This window comes from Aptenodytes forsteri, unplaced genomic scaffold (assembly GCF_000699145.1).
Source record: "Aptenodytes forsteri isolate BGI_AS27 unplaced genomic scaffold, ASM69914v1 Scaffold181, whole genome shotgun sequence".
Taxonomy (NCBI): Eukaryota; Metazoa; Chordata; class Aves; order Sphenisciformes; family Spheniscidae; genus Aptenodytes; species Aptenodytes forsteri.
Genome location: NW_008795702.1, coordinates 186,457 through 213,439, shown reverse-complemented (window position 1 = coordinate 213,439; position 26,983 = coordinate 186,457). Strand labels below are relative to the sequence as shown.

Sequence of the window (26,983 nt, the reverse complement as noted above, 5' to 3'; positions counted from 1 at the left end):
CTTAGGGACATGGTTTAGTGGGCGTGGTGGTGTTGGGGTGACGGTTGGACTCGATGATCTTAGAGGTCTTTTCCAACCTCAATGATTCTATGATTCTATGATTTCAGGCTTCATTTCTCCTCCAAATATCTATAATGTGGACATTTTGTTTGTCTTGAAGGAAGCAGCTTTAGGAGATGGAAAAAAGAAAAAAAACCAGGTCAGTCTGAATGGGGTCAGAGAATTCAGATTGCTTAGAGATATCTCTTTGGTGGCCAATTAAAAAAAAAAAAGTAGGATCTTAAGTGTAAAACATACTCATTTTTAGCCTAACACTTGGGAAGAAAGTCTTCCGCGTTTGAAGGACAACTGCAGGCTATTCCAATTCATCTGATGCTTCTTATAAAACTTTTCTCAGTATTTTCAGTGAAGATGGCCTTATTTTTGCCATTTTTACTGCTGAACCCTGTGGGAAGCTGTTAAACAACTAAGAATCATATTCTCATTCCCATACAGTTATTCAGAAAGCAATCATGACAACTAAGTTCGGACAGAGAAATATGACAAAAATACAATTCCCAAGACAGAGGACAAAGAATATAGATCACATCCCACCAGGTCAATGTGATACAAAAGGCAGGATAATGTCTTGCATAGTAACTGTAGTTGTACAGGAAATAAATTTAAGGCTACAAAGATTTACAAAATTTCAGATGTTCTGTTTTAATTGGGGCAGAAAACCCAAGCAATACCAAAACTCAAAATGAAAACAAAACTATTCTTTGGGTTGATTAATGCATTTTCCTTGGAAAAATTCAATAGATTTTTCTACTTAAAGAACAATAAAGTAAGTATAAAATATAATTACTTTCTTGAACAAAATGATTTTCAGAGGGAAAACAGGAACTTGTGATTTTGACATGACATGTTGACATTTCTATCTTAGAACTCAGAACATTCCATTTCTGAAACTTCTCTCCTTACGAAATGTTAATCAGTGAGTAGGACTCCATACACAGATCACGTAAATTCATCTGTTTACACTGAATGCTATAGTTTAAGACAATTTTTCATAACCTTCTATTTCCTTTTGGGTAGGTGCAGCTAATACTTCCCTATACTTTACTATGTCTTTGGTAAAAAAGTAGGTTAACTTATGGAATCCCAAAATTTCATTTTGAAAAAAAAAAACCCTTCAAAATTTGTTTTTCTGACTGGATATAATTATGCTGTGCATTTTTCAAGGAAACACTGAATAAATTGTTGGCTATAATTGAAGATTACCAAATATAACTAGCATAATACAGTAAAAAAAACAAAAGCAGAAAAGCCAGCAAACAGAAGCAATAATAAAGCAAGATGGTAACACTAAAAAGCTGTGGAATTATATTAGAGAAGAATCAATATATATGCTCTTCTGAATCTCACACTGACCTGCCAGTTTTGTGTAAAATACATTGTATAATTGAAATAGCAAGAAAATTGCTTTCATTTTGGGAGAAAAATGGTAATTAAATACTTAAAGCAATAGGGAAATATCTAGTTTGAATTTTTTAGCTATTTGATTATTTTACTCAACTCTAAGTGAATAGAATCTTTCCATTGATCTAAGTTGGCTTTGGATCAGACCTACTAGGAAGCTGGCTCTGTGTTTCAGATAACATATTAATGAGTCGTATTTAAAATTATATTTTATACTTGGTCATGTGATACTTAAAAAATGACAGATTGGGATTCACCCACAAAGGTTTTTTGTTACTTTTTTGGATTTTGTTCTATCCATCTGCTCTTTTTTTTCTTCTCCCTTCTGCTGCATTTTCAGAAAACTAAATCTTAATTTCTTATTTTTTAAGTAAAAATAAAACTGAGATAAGCGATCTAATCTGTGAGGATACCATGTACGAACAGCTCTCAGCTTTGTTCTGCTTCCTAGTTTTGAAAAGATGCCATCTTGAAAAGTAAGAAGGAAGGAAAAGATAACTGACAGAAGAGCAGTAACAGAAGAGTCAGATACGTTTGTCTTGCAGATGAGAAGTAGAGTTTAAGTGAACAGCGATTTGGATTTCTCTGGTAATCAGAGGCTAACTCGAGTCACTTGCAAGGGACCAAATTTAAGAAGGGTGTTTGCTCAGCATTTCCTTGAAGTCAAGACACGTTGGGCTCATCCTTTCTCTCATTAAACATGAGACCTATGCACACACAGTGGTTTTTTTCTGTTTTAAGCCCTGGACTACTACACCCACACAAAAAAGAAAAAGAAAAAAAGAAAGAAAATAAAAAGTAATAAGTAGCTCCTAAGCCTAAACAAAGATGACATGTTTCATTCACAGGTATTTTTTTTTATATGTAAGAAAGGTGTGTGTACCTGTAAACTGCCATATCTAAAGTGAGCAATGAGTCTTTAAGATTTTTATTTATTTAATATTCTAGAGATGACAAAATCTACCAGAACAGTTTAAGGCTCCTATTTATTTGAACACCTGTTTCTAGCTTTATCTGGATAATCTCCATGACAATGTCCCTCATAGTGTTTGGCTGCTTGCTTTGTAAGAGAAAAGTGTTAAATGGGGAGTATGCAAACTGAATCCAAACTTGTTAAAATAAAACCAACAGAGAAATAACATCACATGTTAAGTGTTGGAGTAGGAGTGATAAAACTCCATCACTGCCATACATCTATTTTGAACATACGCTGCATATTTTCATACATGCTCACCATTAAGTTTCTGATGGGCCTGAGGAAGAAGTATCTTTTAAGAGCCATATAGCACCAACAGTAAGAGGGCCCATATGGTGTTTATGCAGTGCTGCAGTGTTTATTTATTAAAGCCTTGATATTTGTGGGCTATCCTAATGTGCAATAGTGGAAGTAGGCTGAAAATTGATGAAATAATTCAAGAGAAGAGGAAAGCTAAACATCTCAAAAGACTGAGATTTCTCAAGGTCGTGAAATGATAACTTTAAGAGTAGTAAAGTCCAGAGCTACCCATGGCACAGGCCAAGATTTTGAACACTGGGAATTCAGAAGGAAGGGAATGACCTTTAGATTTACTATTTAGATTACTGAAAGATAAAGTGACAGGAGGAGGTGGATAATGAAAAAGGAGAAGTTGCCAGAGGAAACACTAAATTAATGACACTTGGTGACGAAGAACCGTGAAATTGTGACATGGAAGGAGGCCTAGAGGGAAGGCTATACGTTCTGTTTTGACTGTGGTTAGAGTTAGAGGTGGTGGTGCTATGGGAGAGAATGAGTTCTTCCTGCAAAAGAAAAAGCAGAAGCAAAAATAAGAGAATGAGACTTTGACCAGAAGGAAAGGAAGTTTCCAAAGGAGCATAGAAAAGGACTAGTTACTAAGGAAATGAAAGGGAAAAAAACAGAGTCCTGAGTTACAATTCCAGACGGTGAGAGTGTAAATAAGAAAAGCGTGTTGAAAGCAAAGGTCCATGTAGGGAATTAGAGCAAAGAAAAGAAACCACAGGAGGGACAGTGTGCCATTTCCTCAATGTTTTCAAGTGAAATAGTGAAATTCTGTACTACATAGAAGACGACAAGACAGAGTGAATTCTGCAAGGAATTAGAGAAGAGGAACTGTTGAAGAAGGGATTGAAAATAGTCTTAAAATTTGGATGGAAGAATAGGAAGAAGGAGTAGTTGGAATGAGGGGATGGTGGAGAGTAAATTGTGAGCTGAGCATGGAGTAGCAGGAGAGAGGTCTCAGAGGACCAAAGAAAGAGGTTGGGGGCAAGAAGGTAAATAGATGGAGGGCTACAAACATCTCCTAAAACTACCTCTGACCGTGCAGACTGTGTAGTGTAGACACAAGTGTGTCTACTTGGGGAAATAACTAAGGGGTTTTTTGAGAAAGAATGAGTCTTACTAAGGTAACAATTAATTGGCAATGTTACAACAGACAAGTTTAGTAAGCATTAATAAGTAGCTTCAAACTGAAGGTTTGCAATGGTTAGCATTAAAATACTGTAGTAGAAAATACTGTTAAATTTTAAATCAACAACTTGAGGCATGTTGTTCTAAGAACAGTAATTTCTAATTCATTCATACAATGTATGCAGGGTACCCAGGCAAGCTGCTTGACCCTGCGTATACCTCACCTATCACAGAGAGGATAGATTCAATGAATAGACTGCTGTGGTGGTAGGAAAAGGATCTGTCATCTTTTTGTCTTTTTGTTTTAGAACATCAACAGGTGATAGGGACATGTAGTTGTGGTACAGAGGAATAGAGCATGTTAGGCACAGGAGTCGTCCTCCTCCTAAGGCAGTTTGATTACTCATGGATCACCAGCTGTCTTGTTGCCTTTCATGGCAAAGCAACCTTTCCCTTAAAACAAAAATTGAATGTTTGTTGAATGGCAAAGAGAAGAGTTGGTACAGAAAAATAATTTCAGGAAAGCAATAGAGAAATTATCCCGGTGAACAGAGAATAAAATTTGAGCAGAAAAAAATAAAGATATGGTAGCTTGTAATGGGTTACTGTGTCTTTTGCTCCTAACACTCTAATATAGAGTTAAATCCAGGCTGATAGCAATGGAAAGGTATTATCACAGTATGCCTGATATTCAACAAGTTTGTTTCAAGTCTTTGTTTGACAAGTAGTTGCCAACATTATTTAAAAAAAAAACATTCCTGCTATTCAGGTATGGTTAATTGGCACTAATACATACAACTGAACAGTGTCTGGAGTCAAACTCATGAAGCATACCCCCATTACTCAGAGTTCTCTGATACTCAGACTTACACAGTTAAAAAGCCTTGCATAATGGATTTTCATTGCAGTAGCTCTGTACTGTATATATCCTACAAGTGAAGTATTTTTGCCCAGAGGTTAAAAAGAGCTATTTTCACATGCAATAAATTCACTTTAAAATATGTGTGCTTTCCCTCCCCTTGTATGCTTTGGGGAAAAAAAGAAAAAAAAACCAAAAATTTTACCAAACTTGTCAAGTATCTTCCTTCTGTGATTTTCTTGCAAGATTTAGCTTAAAAGAGCACTATTTCTTAATGCTCCATTCACACTTGATTTACTAACTTTCTAGGTTTAGGCAATAGATTTGCAACAGGAAAGTGTATTTGCAGTAAAAAGTCGAGTGTGTGGTATTTGCAGGGCCACTAAAATGGAGAGGGAGATTGCTCTGAGATTTCTTTTCCCCATAGTAAAACATCATAGTATTTTCTGGTTTTTAAAAACAAAGTTTCCAATGACAAAGAATACAGATTGCACATTCATTTTTTATTTACTGCACCATTACTAGAATGGTGAATTTGTCACTGCTTTTCATGGATGCATGCCTGAGATGATAATTTCCTTTTTGAATTACAAGACTGATTGTCAATGGGGGATTTTAAAGAAAAGTATTATTATTTGATTGAAAAGCATGCATACTACCCACGACTGAGTCTCAGTCACTTGCTATCAGTCTTCCCTTAAAAATCTTTCCCTCAAAGAAATGGAAAAAATGAAGATATTTTGCACAGAAAAGTTTGAAAAATATTGTTATTTCATATCTCTATTGCTGTAATATTACATTGCTGCCATGGACCTGTATAGTTTTCACAAAGATAGTTTTATGTAACTGAGGCCAGCTGATTGTAAAAAGGAACATGAAGCTCCCTTACAATCAGATTTTAAAATATATTTGTATTTATATACATAAAAATATAGATACAGATATACTATTTAAATTGTAACAAAAATTTTAATTCAGGGCTGACTTTTTAGCATATTGGCTTTTGAACAATTAAGTAAAGAAAAAGCTTGGTTTTACATAGAAAATACTTTCTTGTGGTTGCAGGTGCAAATTTTTACTTTGTGCAACCTGAAAAATTCGCTTTGGCCTATTTTCTGATGCTGTCTTGGAATTGTTTCAATCGAAACAAGCAGCACTTATTGGAAAGATACAGTGAAAAGGGTTTGAGCACACATACAGTTCTAAGCTACAAGGTTATTTATGCATTGTTGATCCTTTATTCTGTAACTTGTGATTAAGCTGAACTCAGTTCATGCTATTTCTATCTCCATTAATACAGAGAATTTTTACGGTAACACGGATAACACCCGATCTCTATAAATCCGTTACTTACGGTAACATCCAATTACATGATCAAGCGAATGTAGGTATGTCTGGAAAAACTTCATTAGATAGATTAACTCAGATTCACTGATTTAGAAGGTAACTTCTAAATAAATATACCCATAGAAAGAAAAGAACAAAAGAAACACCCAGGTACAGGTGTCATAGCATACACTAAGTATTAAGATGACCAAACATGTCTTTGTTACATGACAGTTCAAATTTGAACCAGACAATTATACGGCATGGGTTATTCTAGAGGAGTACTGCAAGAATTTAGTTTGGAAAAATAAGGAGATAATAGGTAATACTGCATACTACAAGGCAGTTATTAGAAGGTGTGGAACCTGTGTTCTGTCATGTACATTCACAATGTTAGATATTATAAAGAATCTACAAGAAAGTATTACATGAACACAGTTCTGCAGAAATCTGGAAAACATTAATTGGTTTATTCATAATAAACAGATAAAATCCCCTATCAGAAAAAGACCTATCTGTCAGTTTTAATTATTCTACACTTGTTAGAAATAATCTTTAAGAAAATGCAGGGCCATATTGCAAATGTTAGATTTCATCAGCATAGTGTATCACAAACGGCTTTAGTAGGGACGCAGCTTTTAAAGACTATGTCCTAAAGTACCCAGAAAAATGTTGAGGCCCTGATCTCCACAACTCTCTCATGTCATGCTCACACTGCAAGAACGGCCTACCAAATAAGCAGGCTGCAAAATAGCAACTTTTCCATCTTTCCAATAAGTGGGAAGAAACAAGCGCCCTGCCTCCCCCAATTACTACCATTTGTTTTGGGGTGCTATCATTCAGCATGGAGAGGAAATGAAAAACTCAGAACTTTATCTGTTCAGTGTTCATCATGAAGTATGCAACTAATGACCGATTTCCTACCAGGAGAAACAGAAGGCTTCCCCAAGTTAAGAACCAGTAATAGAAAAGTACTGGTCTTACCGCCGTTTCCATCAGCACAAGATGATGAGGTATCATTCAACAAGCAAGACATGGACCTGTTGGAGCGGGTCCAGAGGAAGGTCACAAAAATGATCAGGGGGATGGAACACCTCTCCTGTGAAGACAGGCTGAGAGAGTTGGGGTTGGTCAGCCTAGAGAAGAGAAGGCTTCGGGGAGACCTTCTTGCAGCCTATCAGTACTTAAAGGGGCTTATAAAAAAGATGGCGGCAGACTTTTTAGTAGGGCCTGTTGCGGCAGGACAAGGGGGGATGGCTTCCAACTAAAGGGGGGGGATTTAGACTAGATAGAAGGAAGAAATTTTTTACGCTGAGGGTGGTGAAACACTGGTACAGGTTGCCCAGAGAGGTGGTGGATGCCCCATCCTTGGAAAGGCCAGGTTGGCAACCTGATCTAGTTGAAGATGTCCCTGCCCACGGCAGGGGGGTTGGACTAGATGACCTTGAGAGGTCCCTTCCAACCCAAACTATTCTATGATTCTATATTGATTCTGATGGAACAAATAGTCCTGGAAAGTCAAATTACCATTTCTCAGTGAAGCCCTAAACAAATCGGAGTTCTGAGTATTTCAGAACTTGCAAAACTTCAGAAACAAGAGAGCTGCTACCCAAGACAGTCATCATTAAAATAGACTAATTTTTTATTAGAAGCTATAAGAAAAAAATGCCCATTTCCTTTTTTTTTGCAGTAAAATAAGCTCTGTTTTTTTTTGCAGTAAAATAAGCTGACAGTAACAACTTCAAATGCTTAATTTTTAAGTACCCATCTACACCCTACATAATAAACTCTCAGGTTTGAAATCTAATGGGATTTCACATATATTGGATTGGAAAATCCCAGTAAAAAGCATATTGTGTCTATGTTACAAGGCTCTTCCCATAAAGATGTTTTTAAATAAATTGATGTCGTTTTCTTCAGATTGGCTCGATTTGCACAGTTAACACCTTTTCTTGATTCCAATGTCAAGAAGTAGTATGCATAAACATTTACAGCTCTTAGCACACACGTAGTGAGAAATCCAACTCATACTTTCATTTTTGAAGGGTTTCTTTCTGCCAAATCTGCTATTTTCTAATACAAAAGAAAGCCAATTTGTAGATTTGAGGGTGCAAAGTAATATTGTTACTATAGTAAAGCGTGGCTATGGAGTTAGAATGACATCGTAAATAGCAATGGAAAAATGCAGACAAAATTAATTAAGTAACCAGAGTGCAGACAGATTGGTCCCAGTGATTTACATGAGAAGTGCTTTGCATTAGTGTCCTTGGCATGAATTAGTATTTTCCTGCTATACTTTGTATTACATTAAAATGTACTACTCAAATTACATCTTGACTGAGTTAGAAGAGTGCAATGTATACTCGTACTTTGGGTACTTCAAGATGCTTCTTGCAGTTTGGAAGATTCCACTGACATCATTATTCTTTGGGCTTAAACCAGGGAAGACCAGTATTAACAGTATTTAATTTTAAAAAGGTTAAAAAAACCACACTGTGTTTTCAAGAGAATCATGTAACTTCAGTTGTTTTTGCCACAGGTATATCAGCCACATATTTGTGCATTTTCAATAAAGCTGAAACAAGGGTCAGTAAAGCATAAGACCTGTTCTTTAACTTCCAAAAGCAGCTTTTCATGGAATGAATTTCAATGCCTACCACATACACAGAAAAAGTCAGAAGCAATTAACTGACTGCATACACAAAATCCTTATGTTCGTCATTTCTGTCCCAGTAACCATCCTCAAGGTACAGCGTTTTAATCCTTCAGTCTGATTTCCTTTTGGTCTACGAAACAACTACAAAACACCTGAACTACAGCTGTCTTTTACAGGAAGATAAAAAACATGAAGCACAAATTGTTTAAACTACACTTTTAAATTACTTACACTAGAAATATAGAACAAAATCAAACCTATTCCATAGGCCAGATGATGTGCGTACACATATACTTGTCACCCTGTACTGCATGTGTGCCATTTCATCAGAACCATTTGTTTGGAATCAAATACCAACAAGAATTCATCCTGCAACAGAATAATCAAGTTTTATATAAGTATGTGGCAATGAATTTCACTCACTCACTTGAAACATCCTTACTAACTTGTACTTAATTAAGTCCAGAAAAAGCTTGTTCAAGCCTTTTACTACTACTACTACTACTAAATGATCTTAATATTGCAAGCGAGGATCAGAATTTATTTGTGTTACATTCCCGAAATACTCCTTTTCTACGTTACACTTCATAGTGGGAAAAAGACAGAAAAGAGCAAATACTTGAGGTAGAATTTTAATCATTAAAAGATTACAACAAAGGATCAAGTAGAATGAGTGTTCTCCCTGAAAATAAAAAGCAGACTATTGGGAAGGAACAGTATCTGGAGGTTTCTGTCCTTATCCCTGCCAGTGGCTCCTTCAGCCATTCATTCTTAGCTTTACTTAATAAATAGTAACCTTTAAGAAATAAAGTGAAATATTCTCTGTCTGGTAGCCAGAGTATCGTGAAAGTGCACATTGATTATAGCTGCATGATAATGTATTTCCTGCAAACGTAGAAAGCCAATATAGTGTTTACTTAAGTTTAAAAAAGGCAGGGGAAGGAGAAGGAGGAGTTGAGCCACAGAAGTGGTGTTAGCAGCATTCATAATCCATTTTGCCATGGAAACTGCCGCACTGTGGAATCCCAGTCTGCTGTGAGCACAGGTTGCTAAGGAAAGAGTAGACAGCTGTTAGAAGGCTATCAGAGCAATTCATAATGGTAGTGATAGGAGGGTGATTAGCTCCCACATCCTCTTTCCTCATTACCATTAAATCATGGTTACTGTTAACATGTTGTTCTTTCATGATAAGTGACTACTGTAATCTTCTTACTGAAAAATCTGAGATTAGTTTAAAATGTGTAAAAAAGATCACCAATACTGTGCTCCTTTTAAATAACATCCCTTACTTCAATAGCTTGTGCCACTTTGTTTACCTACTGAAATATGGCCTTGAAGATTAAGTATATACACTTGGCATGTGGCAGCTGCCAAATCAAGGGAAATGTTTCCCACTAAAACTGTCACTGCATTAATGACAGTAAGTACCTTGGGAAATGTGCAGAAAAGAACTGAAGCAGAGCTCAGGCCCCCACAAACCTGCTCACCTACTAATTAACCCCTGGACATGCTTCCTTAATTTGCCTTAATGTTACCAACTATCTAAATTGTACTTCCGTTAGTGGCTGTGTCAAACATGTCATTGCACAGAAATAAATTCAAAATTCTCTAAGTTATAGAGCTTAGTTCCAATATAGATTCTTAAAAATAAGGTTATGTTTTTGCTTCCTCTGAATAGGAAGCAGTGTAATTCTCCATTCTACAAGGAACACTATGATAAATCACACCAAAGCTAAGTGACTATGTAAAATTAACTGACCTCACTGAGTCATAGAGAGCATTCTTTTTATGACGTGCTGACCTTGTCCTACAAAGTGATATGCCTAAACTTCTGGTAATAAGTACACAAGCATGAAAAAGTCACATTACCTGAGATGGCATCCATTCTGGGCCCATAACTAAGTAATCTTCCAATTCCCTAAGTGTACAGAAATATAGGGTATTAGACAAGTATTTGAGGGAAAGAGAGAGACTATAGATAACATTAGAGTATACAAAAATTGTTTCAGCAAAGGCTTTACTTGCAAGAAGGGAAAAACTAAAGTCAGGATCCTGCTTGAAAAACATGACAGTACATATAAGAACAAGTAATTGAAATATAGTCATTTGATGAAAGACCGCTGAAAAGAAATGCCCAAATAAAGATCAAGTATGCCTATGAACAGAAAAGATATATGCGATTTTGCAACACATGAGGGTATACAGAGAAAGTGAGAAGTAAGGTAGTAACTCACTTTTGTGATATCACTTTATTCCTTAGCAATAGTAGAACAGTTCTCAAACTGAGAACTGACTTCTCAAGAAGGCACAGAAATTGTGCTGGGTAAAGTGATTCATTGCTGGAGGAGAACTGGGATTGGTGAGGGAGATCCAGTCAGTTGGGTAGAGCAGGGAGTTCAGTGGATATGGAACTAATGCTGCACTCGGCCTACAGCTCCACAACTCTGGAGTGGCCTAAGTTTTTCTATGCAACTAATGCACACCTTCTTTTCCCCTTGCCAGCCCCTGCAAGAGTTTTCTTCTCTCTTCTGGTCTGTAGAACTATTGCATGAGTTGTACTTGGACTGAATTGAGGGACAGAAACATGAAATCCTGGCAAATTTGGGGGGAAGGGAGGAAAAAAAGATGTTACTGTTGCTTTAATATAATCAGGAAGGGGAGTTACTTTCTGTACAATATTGTATGATCACAGTATAATTTTGCTTTCTGGTCTCAGTATTTCATTGTGACAAAAGCGAAGTTCCGAGAGGGTGGTTTGTTTGGTGCATGAGCATTTAGTTAAAGGTGAACACAAACAAGTGAACGCTTAACTGAGATGTGAATGCTTCACAGAGATACGAACAAGATAGAAAAAAGAAGAATCATTAAAATGTCAATTTTGCAGGAAGAGAGTTAAACTGAGATGGAAGGTTTAACCTGAACATCAAGGAAATCTTCCTTACCAAGATGCAGATAGGAGAATAGTCTGCCAATGAAAATACCAAAACCGTAGATGCTCCTGATCTTGCAGTGTAGCGTGTCCAAGTAGTATGAAACCGATTCTGCATGTAAGGGGGATAAACTAAGTAGGTTTTTTGGTTTGTTGCGAGGTTTATTGTTTTGATTTTTAATCTTTTAACATTAATAATTCAAATCCAAGTGAGCTTTTGGCTGAACACTCACTATATGTTCCTCCAGTTATATAGAAAGAACAGATGATTAGGGAAACAAATTATTTTGAAAAAATCATGTTTTATCTTTCATATTCAATTCTAATACTTCCTTTTATATTTCAGGGTGCAAGTTGAATTCTATATGAATGAAAATACATTTAAAGAGAGACTAAAGCTCTTCTTCATCAAAAACCAAAGATCAAGTAAGCAGTTGGATTAATTTCTGTTAAGCATAATTGTGATACTTTGAGTAGAATCCAATTCCATTGAAGGCAACAGCAAAGTTATCATTAATTTTCTTCTGAGCTAAAATTTTACCCTGTAGAGGAGTCAGTTTTACATAATATCCAAAACAAATTCAGAAAGTATTCTTTAAACTTAAAAACAACATACTTATTTTGTAGGATCAAATACTTAGTGACGTGATTTTATTTCTGTATCGTGATCAAGTTGGCTAATTTGCATGGATCTGACATTGCAATGCTCACTAACAAGTCATGACCTTATGTCTAGGAAATCATCAGCACAAAAATTAAACCAGAAGTTAGTTAATTAGTATGAATTCATGGCCATTCCTTTGCCAAGTGCATACCCTTCTGGCTAAGCACATTAAGAGAATTGTCGTAAGTTACTATACTGGGATATCTCTGTTAGATTATGATTGGATAAGTGTGATGTATGCATCCAAAGGCGAGGAATGATGTGGAAGTTTATTTGAAATAAGCAAGAGAGTGGGAAGCAACTGTTAATTCATCCTACTGGAGATGGGTTCATACTACAGACAAGTAGCACAAGAATTTTCCTGCTTGGCTTGCTTGATGATTGCTGGAAAAATCCAGATTCTGATGAATTTTCCTACACAGTGATGCCATACAGAGCTGAGGTACATTTTGTAGAAGCATGCTGTATTTTTGATTAACAAATGAAAACACAGTAATGAGTTCTTCCTGTAGATAGCTAGTAGAGACACTGTCATTATGGGCAACTTCTTTTCCTGACAGGTCCTCAGGAGAGGACTCCGAAGAAAACTCTAAGAGATGAGGCATGTTTTTTCTATTGTTGAATTACGCAGCCAGTTCACGGAAAGTAAGTTGGAGATTGAGGGTGCTTACTGTACTTAGAGCAGCATATGGCATGGGCATGCCATTTCCCACTAGAGTCCCACAGGTTACCCAAGCACTGCTACTGGTTCTCATGAACCAAGAAGCTTAATGAACAATTAGACATTAAACAAGGCAAATTTCAGGAGAAACAAACAGGAAATGCAGCAAAATTATTGCTGTACTGAATGAAAAAAAGAAAATCCCTAAACCAAAGTGTTCAGAATTAGTAAGTTCAGTCAAACACTCCTTCTGCTTATGCAGATCTTGGTTCTTGTCCAAATACTCACGAGAATCCTCTAAAATACAATCTCCAAAAGCCTGCTGCTGAGACAGTACCTGCCACTCATTCGAGTGTACTCCTTCAATCCTCCATTGAAACTGGAGGATTCTGTTGCTCAGAAATATCAGGGAGTTGATAAATAAAGATACTGTCCTTTAGATCTTAGTCAGTGTTCAGTGAGAGCACTGAAAACCTTCCTTCGTGTACTAAAGATGTAATTGCTATCACTGAGAAAATAATTGTCAGTATTATCAACGAATTTTCAGATAGTATAACTAAATCAAACTACACATGTTCACCAAACAGTTTTCGCTAATCCTTAAGACTTCATAAGTGAATTTAACATATCAGAGTGTAATATCGTGTGGTTTTGTCAACCAGAGCAGTCAACTCTAGAATTTATATGAATTTTCTACAGAATACTATTCTGATCTAAATCACATACAGACCGATAGTATGACGTATCAACTGTTTCATTCATTAGTCTGGTTTTGGAAGTATTTCTATAAACTGATAAAACAGGCCTTCATCTATGTCTAATGTCGACCTAGCTTCCACTCAATCTTCTGCAAGCAAACGTCTAATCAAGTTCAACCAATGCATGAAAAGCATTTTACAAAGGTGTCAGCCAGCCAGCCAAAAAAAAAAAAACAAAACACCAAAAAAAGGAGAGAGGAAAAGATGACATATTGGTATGACTTGCTTGTACTTGCAAGATCACACACTGCATTATCATGCCTAAAATAAGTCTCAAAGGGAAAAAATATGTGAAGTTTTAATTCAGTGGAGAGGGAATAAAAGATAACCATCACCAGGATATAAATTATTAACAGTATATTTTGATCCAGCTCCTAAATCCAACTGCTACTGAGATGATTTTGCTAAAAAACAAAAATATGTTAGAGACTTATGAGAAAGGAATAATGGAAGGTGATTGTAAAATCTTCAGCTGCTATCTCTGTCACTCTCGCTTTGATTTAGATCAGCTCTCTAAATCAGAGGATTAATCTCCCAAAATGCTTGTAAGGGAAGCATCAAGAATTTATAATAAAAATGAAAGTCACAGTCATTACTGGGGAAATACAATTTATCACTCTGTACTTAAAAATGCCTGCAAAAAATAGCAAATACTTGTTCAAACTGGGAAGGAAACATTAACATTTGACATAGTTATATTTATTTCACAAAGCAAACAGATTTTGAACTGTTAGTAACTCCTTTTAAAGAAGACAAAGGATGTAACACCATGGTTACATGGACACAGTGAAATTACAGTCTCATTGAACAATACATAACTGGATAACAGTGTATGATTGATGTAGCTGAATACAAGCTTCAGACACCGGTGTCAAAAGATATTCTGTGCAAATGACCCTGCTACTTGAACAATCTGGCTGTGAACGGAAAAAAAGAAATTAAGTCAAGCAGACCATGTTGATCCACTGACAGCTTGTAAAATAGAGGACAAAAATAGTCAGCAAACAGAAATAAGAAATGCTTTCTTTGTAACAGAGTAATCAATGAAAACCTATTTTAAATGCCTTCTCTAGTGACTGTCCCCTCCTTCCCGTATTTGAAATCCTAGATCTCCATGATAGTGAAATAAATGCATTTCTTCCAGCTCACAGGTAACATCCCCAACTATGAGGCTACAGAAGATTTTGACCAGAGAGAATACTTATTTGGTATTCCTACATTAATTATTAAAGCTTTAGCAGGGGTGACTAAATATGCCCCCTCTGACAGCACATCCTATTTGTAAAGGCTGAGGCATACAGAACTAGGAGAGGTGACCTGAAACAGGATAGACTTGAAGTCTATTTTTCCATATTTATATTGTAATAACTGACCCAATCACATATGGTACAAGACCTATCCTCTTGCCTTACTTTATGTATAACCCAGTCCATGATATGCGCTCTGTATCTATGCTAACTAGAACCCTTAGGTGAAAGCATGTCTGGTGTGAAAACCCTGCCTTATATTCTGTGGGAAACAGCCATTCCTGTAGAGATATCCAGAGCCTGAAGCACTTTTAGGCATAGCCTGGAATAGATCTATGGAACTTAAATATTTGAATACTTAAGTAGTTCTAAATCTTTCAGGACTGAGATTTGGGAGTTAAGAGTTTAAGGCAGCAGCAGGAGCATGGGTCCCTTGTATTGATGTAGTTTTTAATCAGAAAAGCACCTTTTTTTTTTTTTTTTGGCATTTACACCAACGTATCATTTCAAATGATGATTAGAAACCAGGCCATTATCAATGCAGAAAAGAAGTGTTTCGCAGAAAAGAAGTGTTTCGCACCAAGATTAACATTTACAGAGCTAAAAAACAGAAGAAACAAACAATAGACTTTTGTACTTATCTAAGAAAGTTAGACAACACAAAACTGGTAAGGAAAAGAAACCCTGGTGGGCTGCTTTTGTTTGTTTGGAGTTAGGTGGTTTGGGGTTTTTTTTTGGTTTTGGGGTTTTTTTTAACATTATCTGTTCTTTTTGTAATAGCCTAGTTGTTATGGCAACCATTCATACTCCAGCAGGCTTCCACAAAAGGGTTAGTACAGACAAACAATTCATGTTTTCTTCAGCAACAGTTCAAAAAAGTTGCAAAAAAAGATCATAGCATTGTCCAAGAAAAGTACTGGCATTCTTCCTAGACAAATAATAGCATGACAACTTACTTACTCACCTACCTACCTACCTACCTTCTACAGCCTCTCAATCTATTTACTACTTCAACCCCTTCAGTCATGTTGGGGAATAAATAGTCTGTGGCTAATTACTCTTGATAGGACAGCAGGAATCACTAGGTTAATGTTCACAAACCTAATTGCCAATAACAGCTGTGGGACTTCTCATGGTTGGGACCACAGGATTTTAACCCCTAGTTTACAGATTACAAGACGCTGTAAAAGTCCATCCAGTTCTCATGTGATAACTGCAACTTCACAGTTAAAAGTAGTAAGCAGTGTTGTGTAATAAAACTTAAGATTTCTTTCAGCAATTGCATGGTAGAATATTTAAGAATTTATTTTCTGTTTTTCTGTGTTTGCTGTAGATTGCATTTTAATGGGAGGGGAATGAGGAGGTATAAAAAGTGATTTATCAGTTTTATCTGTAAGGTGTTCATTTTGAACTTAGAACTGAGTAAAGTCAAAAAGTATGTAATATTACCATAAGATAATCACGATTCTTTCCTTAAAAGGGAATGTATGCACACAGCTTTAGGTATGCATAACGAAGCTGTAGTTCTTAAACCACAGAAGTAATTATACTGAGTTCAGCAGACCTGCTAACATATTTGCAACGCAACACAACACAACAGTAAAAGATACTGTCTTTACTATGACTAGGTGCAGATGAAGTCACGTCTGTGTAAGACTGTCAGTGGTACTCTGCTTTGGACAGAAGGGTTCAGCCATGCAGAATTGGACTCTCGGTTCACAAGACTGAAAAAAATTAATCCTTAAAGTGACCTCTCCCCACTTAACCTTAGTCAACCGACAGTTTTAGCTTAATTAGTGAATGAAAACTTAAAACCAAGAGTTAGATACAAATATTTACACTAGCAAAATTTTAAGACTATTGAATTTAAAAACAAGACTGAGAATTTAAACTCTAATCCTCTAATGACTGCAAAATCTGATTAAAATACAGTTAAGTTCCACTGTAGTAGATAATGGCTCCAATTAGCACTGAAATAAATTGCCCATGTGAAGAAGCAAGTGTCCATATGGATCCCTTTGAAGGGATCCTGTCTTTGTGCAGTAGACCTATGTTTGTGGGAAATACAGTAATATTTTGTGATAGTATTTGTGATATATCTTTTTAGTTAGAACATTTCAATATTCACATGGTCTGTAGAACAAATTGTTGATTTAGTTCAGTTGTGCATTCAGCATGACTTTCAGATGTCCTGATTCTTGGATGCATAATTATGCAACTTCAACGTTAAAGAACTACAATTTAGTATTTTATAAGTTGGGATAGTATTAATATATTCTGTATGAGAAGCTACTACATGAAGACTTTCAGATATTAATATTTAAATACTTGCCATTGTATATCCTCTGCCAATGGTTAAAAAAATATGTCTTCTTCATGACGCTGTGTCTTGCATCTCAAATACCATATGTAGTTCTGGTTCTCCTTTCAAGAAAGTGGACTTTTAAAACTACAAAAGACCCAAAGAATAGCATCAGGAAAGACAAATGGCATAGAATAGCTTTCAGACAAATGACTGAGTATGTCTTTACATTCAAACAGACAACAGAAATCTCTGAGTCTTAACCCAGAGATTTATGGAAGCTGGAAAGGTGTATTATATGTGTATCTGACAGGGTTATTCTTACGTTCTTCTGTATGATATGCCAATCGCCCATATCAGGGACAGGTTACTGGCTAGATCGACCTTTGCTCTGTTGCAGCATGGCTATTCTAGTTCCTTTTAGTTTTACCTTAAAAGTGGATGAAACTGTAAAGAACCTGAATTTATTTCTGTGGTTTTTTTTCTTTTTAAAATAGGTCTGAGAATACGATTATTCAATTTTTCTCTCAAGCTACTAAGCTGTTTCTTCTACATAATTCGTGTGCTCCTGGATGATCCTACACAAGGACTTGGATGGTAATGTGGGGTTTTTTTGTTATTTCTGTTCTCAAAGCATTGTTTAACTTATAAGAAATAAATGCATTTAATGAATAAATGTTTGATATTCTGTCAACAGGGATTTGGTTTTACGTCTTACAGATGTTTTGAAAGAATTACAAAGCTAGTCTCACATTGTGAATGGAAATAAGAATAAAAATAACAATATTCTTCTTTCACTTCACTGCTAAAATAATCCTGGCTATTTGCTCAGATACTGTGCATCAGATATAGTTGTGCAAACATATCTTTTGGTTGTATTATTACATAACATTTCTATGTCTCATATTTATGTTTATATTTATAAAAATAAAATGGCAAATATCTGGTTGCTAGTGTATGCAACAATAATTTTAGTATTTTACTTAAATAATTTTACTTAAAACCCCAGATCCCAGAAACAAACAGACAAATACATGAAACCGAGCTTTTGTGCAGATGACATTGATGATAATTTTCTAGCCCTCTGCTTTCTCTAAACACCTAGAAGAGAGGGAGACCAAAAGTACATTCTATACTCATGATGATCTATGGTCATAATGCGTGATTTTGCACACCTATAATTGTCCGTATGGTATTCTAGATGGATCATTGGGTACTCCGCTTCTTTTTTTCATGTGTTATACAATCAACCACCAATTGTAGAAGAAATTATATTTATAATTTATTCAAGCCTGTACTTCAGTTGTATTTGTATCCTGGATATATTGAATTTTCTCAATTCTAAATGCTAATAAGCACCACATTTTATTAACTTACTTGCTTTCAATTGATTTGATTCTGTTGGCCTTAAATACTGAAAGAAACAAAGCACGGATGAAAATACTAAGCTTGGGATGACAGAACTAGCACTCTTCACACAATGTTAGGCAAAGGACAAAGTATGACTTCTAATTTTAATGTTTGGAAATAAGTTAAATCTAATAAGGGCAATACTACAAAAAAAACTAGTGCACAGGAGAAATACTATATTTTACAAGAATCAAATCCAAAGCAAAGTGAGTTAAAGAATATCGGCTTTACTCAGCAGTGCATGAGAAAAGGATGTGTGAATGGGAAGTACAGAAGATGCATTTGAGAATTTTTTTTTGTCAAAATGTATTGTAAGACATTAGAACATCTGAAAAAGGGCCAGAAAAAATCTTCCTGGAAAAGCAAGAACTGCAAAAAAATATTTTTTGACTCTACGTGTATCTTAGAATGTCTCTTCAAGGAAAGGAAATGCGTAGGGAGGAAACAAGCTGTAAAGATTTCACAAAACCTTTAACAGTGATGGAGAAGAGAAAATCCATTCTTAGAAATTTAGGCATAGTAGCACAGCAACTCAGGGACTTGAAATTTTACAGCTGATGATACTTTCTGGCACGAAGAAGCCGCTGATATTGTTTTGTTATGAGAACTCCAGTGAACCCAAATGAGCGTATTATACTGCAAGGTTACGTCTGGGTATGCAGAACAGATTGTAACATCAGTACTTCTGCCACAGGTATACTTCAATACTTTTTTATTCATACGCAAAGGTTTTTCTGCATCTCGCAGACTGCTTAATTCCCCAGGCCTTTCCTGACATGTTTGTTCCTTCAAACTAAATGTTTAACAATTCACCAGCCAAAGAGTGTATTTTTCTCTTCTATATATATTATTCCCTCATATTGTGTTGTGATACATTTAAGAGACTAGTTAGTTTGTTCTATCTCTGTATAACATTTGTCAGGCTGAGAAGTTTCAGATAAGTCACTTCTGCATGCTCACTGAGACCCCAGTCTTAGAAGCTATGCCAGACAAACCAGCCCTGTGCCCAAATGGTACCCCATTAATGTCAATGGTTTTGCCCATAGAGATCCTGAGGGCTTGATACCTAACCCCCTGCCATAATGCATTCTTACAAATACGGTGTTAGGAAAAAAAATCCTTTCTAGATACTGTGTCACAGCCTGATAAAAGAAACTACTCAGTCTGCTGAGAGCATGGCCACAGAAAACATTATCACCTGGTTGTTTTTAAAGTGACAGTTCTGGGAGGAATGCTTTTCATCACAGACTCCCCCTGCAGATTTATTTCCTGTTTTTCAGAAATTTCAGAAATTTAGCACAAGTTAGTATCTTTCATTTACTCCTTCAGGAACAAGAGGTGTACAGGGAAGAGCTTAAGACATAAAGCATCCTTATTAATGGATACCATTTAGCACCTGTCCCACTGATAGTTGATAAAAATACAGCTATTACTAATCTGTGGTCTGCAAATCATTTTCTTTTCCACTAACCTTGCTTGCCAAGGATAAACAAGGTTATTTTTCATCATTTACACAAATATATATTCCCACATCTTTACATGACCATTTGAAGGGAGCATTTGTGCCAATCATTCAAGGCAAGATAACATCACGTGTACATAACAGCTATTTTTTTTACATAGATGTCACCAGTTTCTTACTTGAATTGCTGCTGCATGAACCTCTAGCCCTCCTCACATCCTCACAAGAGGATATAAAGTGTAGTTTGATGCAGTCTTTCTTGTTGAGAGTATGGCATGTATAAGTATATGTATATATGCTCTTTCTATCCTAGCCTATCCATGGGATAGGATTTCTAGTATCTCTTGATCTGCAATATTTATTGTGTACTTAGTTCAGCTTTTGAAAGTATAATTTCAGTTGTTTTGTTTTGAAATTGGAACATGTTTGAAAATAAATCTTTAAAAAATGTAACCTGAAATGCTTCATAGTCCTTTATCTATAGATACAGAACACATACAGAACTACTTTCTAAAAGTTATTTTACTTTTTAAAATGTCTATATCCATTGCCTAGGGTTTCAAACTATTGCATGCATTTTATAGAACACTTAATAATGTAATTAATATCCCTTTCCTCCCATATGTTTTTATGATTGTGTTCCCATATACATTTGCTAACGAAAATGGACTTTGCATGGATGGGATGACAACTATCAGTAAGGAATTAAACCAGAGTTGTTCCAATCAAAACTACACACCTGGAACGATTGATTGGTGAGTTCCTAGTTTAAAAAAGCAAACCAAAAGTCCACATAATGGTGGGAAGGGGAGGGAAACAGGAAGACAAATCCATTTCCATCAGGAATGGTGACATTTTAACGTATAATAGTGATGTTTCCATAACTCTCAAGCAATTACTTCTGTGTTCCCAAATATTCAAAACTGCCTTTAATTTTTTAATTTTTTCTCTGATTGCATAAGTGAACTGCTGGAGTGGATGCTCTTGTAAGATCTGAATTCCATCAATGCTTATACCTTGCTGAAAAAAAAAGGATGCCCTTATTTAAAAAACAATTATGACTAGCTGTAAATGACTAACAGTAAACTATTGTGCCATTGAATGTGCCAGTTTCTAGTAGTACTGTATCAAGTGCCTATTATCATTGGGTTTAGTAAATAGTAAGATGACATGAGGTGTTTTCAAGGTATGACAGCCCCTATGAGTTCGATACCATTTATATCATTACACAAACAGCAAAAAGTTCACACAAAAGAATTGTCAAGTTTCTTTTTCCTACACAAATAATTATTCCTCTGCATCTCTAGAAACACAAGTTCAAATTGTTTTATTCTTTCTGGAATCATAGGGGATGAACTAGCAGCCACTGAAGCCAATAAAAGATTTTGGTGTCACTGGGTGTTAGACTACTCCCATGGGAACTCAATGATTGGCTCTGGATTAGAAATACAAGCAACGTCAAAACTCAGTAGATAAATACTGATTTAAAATCTTTATTACTGAGAATTTTTTAAAAAAATAAGGCTGCTCTAATTTCCATTCACATGTACAAATTTTTTTTCTCTTGATTTTGTTCAAAATACTAACCAGATTTTGATTAATTTCATATTTATTTTCTTATTATAATGAACAGGTCTCCTATTATTTGGGTGAATCGAAGCTTGCCTTTATGGGGATTACAGGTAATATGTAAATGGCCAATTTAATTATTTCCATTTAATAACTGTAGACAATATTGATTTATAGCATTTTAGTGATGTTAAAGGATACTTAGAAAAGTTGATATTAACAAAGAGATCTACTTGATGACCAAGTACAACAAAAGCATAGGGATAAGCTGATCTGAGCTAACTGATTTGAATTGATACAGCTTTACAATATATTTATAAAGTATTAAAGCTTATAACAAAATATTGTAGAATTAGATAGCCTTTTCTCTCAGAATTATCAAGCTCTGCTGAGTCAAGTAGTCACTGTTTGCTCTAACGATGAGTTTAAAGTTTATAATTGCTTACGACTAGCTTTTGACATGCTTCATGGGCTTTCTTGTTAAATACACTAGAAAGCTAAAGTTACTTCATAATATAGAAGCCTATGTGTTTAGAGGAGTATGTCACAAAAGATGCACTACATCAGTGCTTTGTGGGTCTTGGACATCTTTTGAAGTTTGTGGTTCAATCCTCAGTGTCCTGGAGCCTGCTTGTTGTAGGAACACTTTTTTTACTTGTGGACAGTGCTGTGGGAATTCTCCCTGTGAAATGTGTTTTTCTACTAAGAATTCCTTAAGCTTCCAGAATGGTTATACCATTATATTCTTGCACCATGCTTAGTGCAATGCCATTACAATGGTTTGTACCTCTACGTAATATACGATTTTACTAAGGGAAGAATCCCTTGATGAAAATACCTTTCAATTCCTTGCTTAAAGTATGCACAGTTTGAATAAATTTTGACCTAGACATTCAGATTACTGTATTCAATTTAATTAAAAAATACTAAGTTTTATTTGCTTATGGTCACAATCTTATTCTAATAAGTTTATTTGATAAACATAGGAATTTATACATATGTGTATGCATGTGTATATACACATGCATTCACAGTAGGATATATACAATAGTTACAAAGATTTATTTTTATTTGAGATACAACCTGAGTTTATATAAAACAGTAATACTTATTTGAAGAAACTGATATTATATTTTGATAGCATATTTTAATAATTTTCCAATTCATAGCATCTTTTTTAATTCTAGATAATGATATTGCGAGTGCAAATAGTGCACTCTTCTGAGTTTTCAGTAGTAGTGAGCATGAGTTTAAAATTAGAAATCCTGAGAATTGTTTGACTTCAGGCTCCAGCTGAATTTGTACATCTTCTTGATAGAATATTCCTACAATATACATTAAAATACAAATATTTGCTATGCAAAGGATTTAAATAAGTTTTGTGGTTATTTAATATGTATAAAGTTTTAAGTAAATTTTTTACTATTTTGATATTTGACTATTTAAATATTTTTAAATTACATAGTACATACACTAACTACATATAATCTAAGTGAAGGCTGACAAGTTGAGCTCAGTTGCATTTAAATGTTAAAATCAATAATGATTAATCTGTATCATTTTTTGCTGTTTTCAACTTTCTGAATTATATACAGTGAAAAAAAAAAAGTATTTGTTTTTCCACACATTCATAACATCTTTACAGAAAAATAAAGAGCTGACTAGCTTCCATTATTTACAGCTTCCTCCTCCTCTCTCCTTCTCTGTCTCGTGAAAAGATCTCAGTACCTTTTAGGAACAGACAACTGAAACTTGAGAAACAATCTGGCAGACTGTGTATGGAGCTCTCTAAAAACCATGGAAAGGCCACCCTGCAGGCTCTCTGGAGTGTTATACTTGGAAAAGAGCAATGAGACTCAAGTCACAGCCTGTGCTTTAGTCAGAAAAATAACGATATTTCAGCTTCATGCTAAATGCTGTTAGCTGAGATGGTTTCAGAGGATGCATGGAAAAGCTGGTTTTTATTATCTTTTACTTTTCATTGTAATGCTTAACGTCATATATTCTTTAGAAGCCAATATTAATACACATATTTTATCACTTCACTTAAGGTTTCTGTGGCTTTAATAAGTCTCTTTGAAACTCTGCTGCTGAGTTATCTAAGCTACAAGGTAAGTAACGTTAGTTACTTTTAGGCATAATTCATCACAAAAAGTAACTGAGTTAAATGTTTCAATATAAAATTCATGTGCCTGCATTTGTGCCCATGCTGATGTACAAGCAGGAACTTGAGAAAAACACACATGTAGAGGACAGCATATTGTCACAGGCAGCCCTGTTTATATTTCCTAAATTTATGAGCAAACAGTAATATCTAGAGCGTGGAAGTCAGAAATGAAATTTCCATTTTTTTCCATTATCCACTGTCACATTGTAATTTGAAAACACAGTCTCAAAAGTGACATTGATTTTTGGATACTGATTTTTCAACTGCACCATTTTATATTTCTATCCATAATGCAACGGACACAATTCTCATTGATGTCAAAGCTGTAGCTGCTCAGTATCTATAACTCAAGTTTCAGGCCTCTAAAACTGCACGCCAGAAAATTAGGCCAAGACATTTTTTTTTTTCTTTTTAATTATGGATACCTACATACTTGTGTTATCCATCTCTCTGATGCTATTGGAACATCTTTGCAAAATGCTTGAAATCATCTGATGTGAATACAATATATTTTTGTATTTGCATTCTCCTTAAAAAGTTTTATTTTCCTAATATTTTTATTCAATTTTCTTCATTACATTTTGTTATGTGCTATCCTAGTAAGTTTTAGGTACTCTGCATTTTTAGTATCTTCAGGAGAAAAAATACTAATATCATTTATCAAAGTAAATTTGAAAAGACTTGGTTTCTAAAGCTGAAAATATCTTGGAGCATAATCTTTTTTTTTTTAATTTTTGAATTTACTGACATTCAGTAGCTATCAGAGCCGCCACTGAAGTTAGAGAGTCGTACTTTAGTGTGCTTATCAAGTCATTATGGTATAAATGTTTTCCTTAGCAGCCAATAATGCTGAGGCTTAAAACTGTCTATTGTCTAAAAATTGTTGTTCTTAATCCTTGTAAGTAGCATATACTATTTAGGTGTTGGGGGTTACAAATGCGAATCAATTATAGGCAGAAGCAATCCAAAATTAACACATCTAGTGCCAAGACAGCAAAGAGCAATCACAAGTTATACTGTTCCTGAGTTTATCGGGCAGCATTTTATCCCTATCCATTCTGCTTGTGGTCTGCATCAATTTCAGTGAGTACAGACGATGAAAGAAATACTGGCAAGTCGGTTCCCATGAGAAGTTACTTATTAGTGTGCAATGGGTGTAAAGCTCTACTATCCTGATTTGCTGCATATACCTGTCACAGAAGTTGAGGCAATTTTATGATGGCTATATTTCCACTTCCCATAAGGGAATAAGAGTAACGCAAGGAAGAATAATAGTACTGAAATGCACTTTGGCAATCCACCTGATGCAAACACCTCCTTCCCTCTGGTCCTGTCCTCTTAGTTACAATCTGGAGAAGTCATGATACAGCCATTTACCCTAGTTTTACATCAGTCTCAGGAAGCCAAGAGGGCTGTTATTTCGCCCACTGTGAGGCCTTTCTGCACAGCCAGGATGGCCGAAGGAGTGTAAATCATGTAAATCTGTGACAGATTACTTATTTCATGCCAACATTTCCAAAGCTTTTACAATTTAGGCACAAGTCAGAGGATGAGCCGGGAAGAAAACAACAAGAAAAAGATGATTGGTTTTGCATTTGTGTGCACATTGCTAGGATTGCACAAATAACCTGTAAAATAAATAAAGCAGTCATTTGAGAGAATACTGCAAGGAATTTACCTTTCTGACACTTGGTTGATAACATATGACAAATGATTCAACATGCAGAATAGTGAGGACATAATAGTATACCATGCTACTGGGATACAGTGGATTTGCGTTTTTTATTGCTTTTATATGGGGAGGAATGCAAAGAACGTAGCACTGTATTACACTGCTGATCACTTGGATCCAAGAATGAATAGTTTACAATCTGCATTCTCACAGCTTAACCGATTACATGAGGGTTTGCCCTTGGCCAAAATTCTGAAAGATGTCTACATTAGAAATTTTCATTGCCAAAACTCATCAGAGACATCTGGCAATCCTACTATATCACTGGCGCACCGGCAGTCTGAGCTGCTTTTATCATTACCATACATTCTCACTGCAAAAGGCAGATTTGCAGAAGACATGACGCATTTGTATGTGGAAGCCAGAATCTTACACGCATCACTAAGTACCTCAAGCACATCTGCACAGGCATTTTGTCTGCACAAGTAAATTATATGACATTTCTTTTCTATAATGCAGAAAAGAAAGCTCTTAATAAAAATGAGGAAATTAGTGAAAACACAGAATGGGTCAAGTTGGGAAAATCAAATTTTCTTTTGATTTTATTATTCCTACAAATAAAACCTCAGTTTACAATCTAATAATTTCACTTCTGTTTACCGGGCTGCTTACCACATGAAATATTTAAGATTATTCAAGTATGTTTAACTCACACCAATTACAATTACATGGAAGACAATAATCCCTGCCCCATAGGTACAATGGCTTCCAGATGTGAAAAGTTAAAAATAGAAAAAGAATTTTATATGCTATGGAGCTTGTATTTAATTTTCAGTAGTTATATCAGCTGGTTATTTTGACAGGAAAGATTAATATGTCATTGCAACTGAAAATATAGTGCTGTACTGCAAATTCTTGTAATATTGCCATGATATATGCTACATTGTTATTGCATTACCTATGACAGAGTCGTGATATAGAGTTAGTAAAGCTGTAAGTCACTGAATTTTAAATACCTTCTTTTTTAAACGTATGGATTTTCATCCCAACATTTAATCGTTCACAGTCACCACTCAGACGTGGAAAAGAAGTAGTATTATCGCCATCCTGTAGCTAACAGTAAGCAGATTAAAAGATCAGTACCACTTTCATTGAAATATGTGGGAAGACCTCTGATTTCATGTAAGCAAGATCAAGTTCCAAAAAGCCCTGAAATGTACTGAAGTGTTTGTGGCAGAAATACAGAACTTTGATCTTGTAGTCCTAATTCAAATATTAAACACTGGATTGTCTTCCTTACTTCTCTCTCCAAAACAGTTGGGAAAGAGGAAATACAAAGTAAAGATAAAAAGATAAATGCAAAGGAAGGAAGGACTCACTATAGAATACTGCTATCTTTCCCTAACTTAATTTCATTCCTCTTTTTAATATTT

At 35.3% G+C, this 26,983-nt stretch overlaps 1 protein-coding gene across 1 annotated transcript in view; it reads left to right on the top strand.

The window, feature by feature from the left end:
- The window catches only part of KCNT2 (potassium sodium-activated channel subfamily T member 2), a 141,067-nt gene that overhangs the window by 2,920 nt on the left and 111,164 nt on the right, over positions 1-26,983 (top strand). Inside the window, exons 2-6 of the mRNA XM_019473093.1 lie at positions 11,985-12,064; positions 17,768-17,867; positions 20,841-20,897; positions 21,776-21,824; positions 23,763-23,822. Of these exons, the coding sequence (XP_019328638.1) occupies positions 11,985-12,064; positions 17,768-17,867; positions 20,841-20,897; positions 21,776-21,824; positions 23,763-23,822 (346 nt within the window). The remainder of the gene's footprint in view (positions 1-11,984; positions 12,065-17,767; positions 17,868-20,840; positions 20,898-21,775; positions 21,825-23,762; positions 23,823-26,983) is intronic.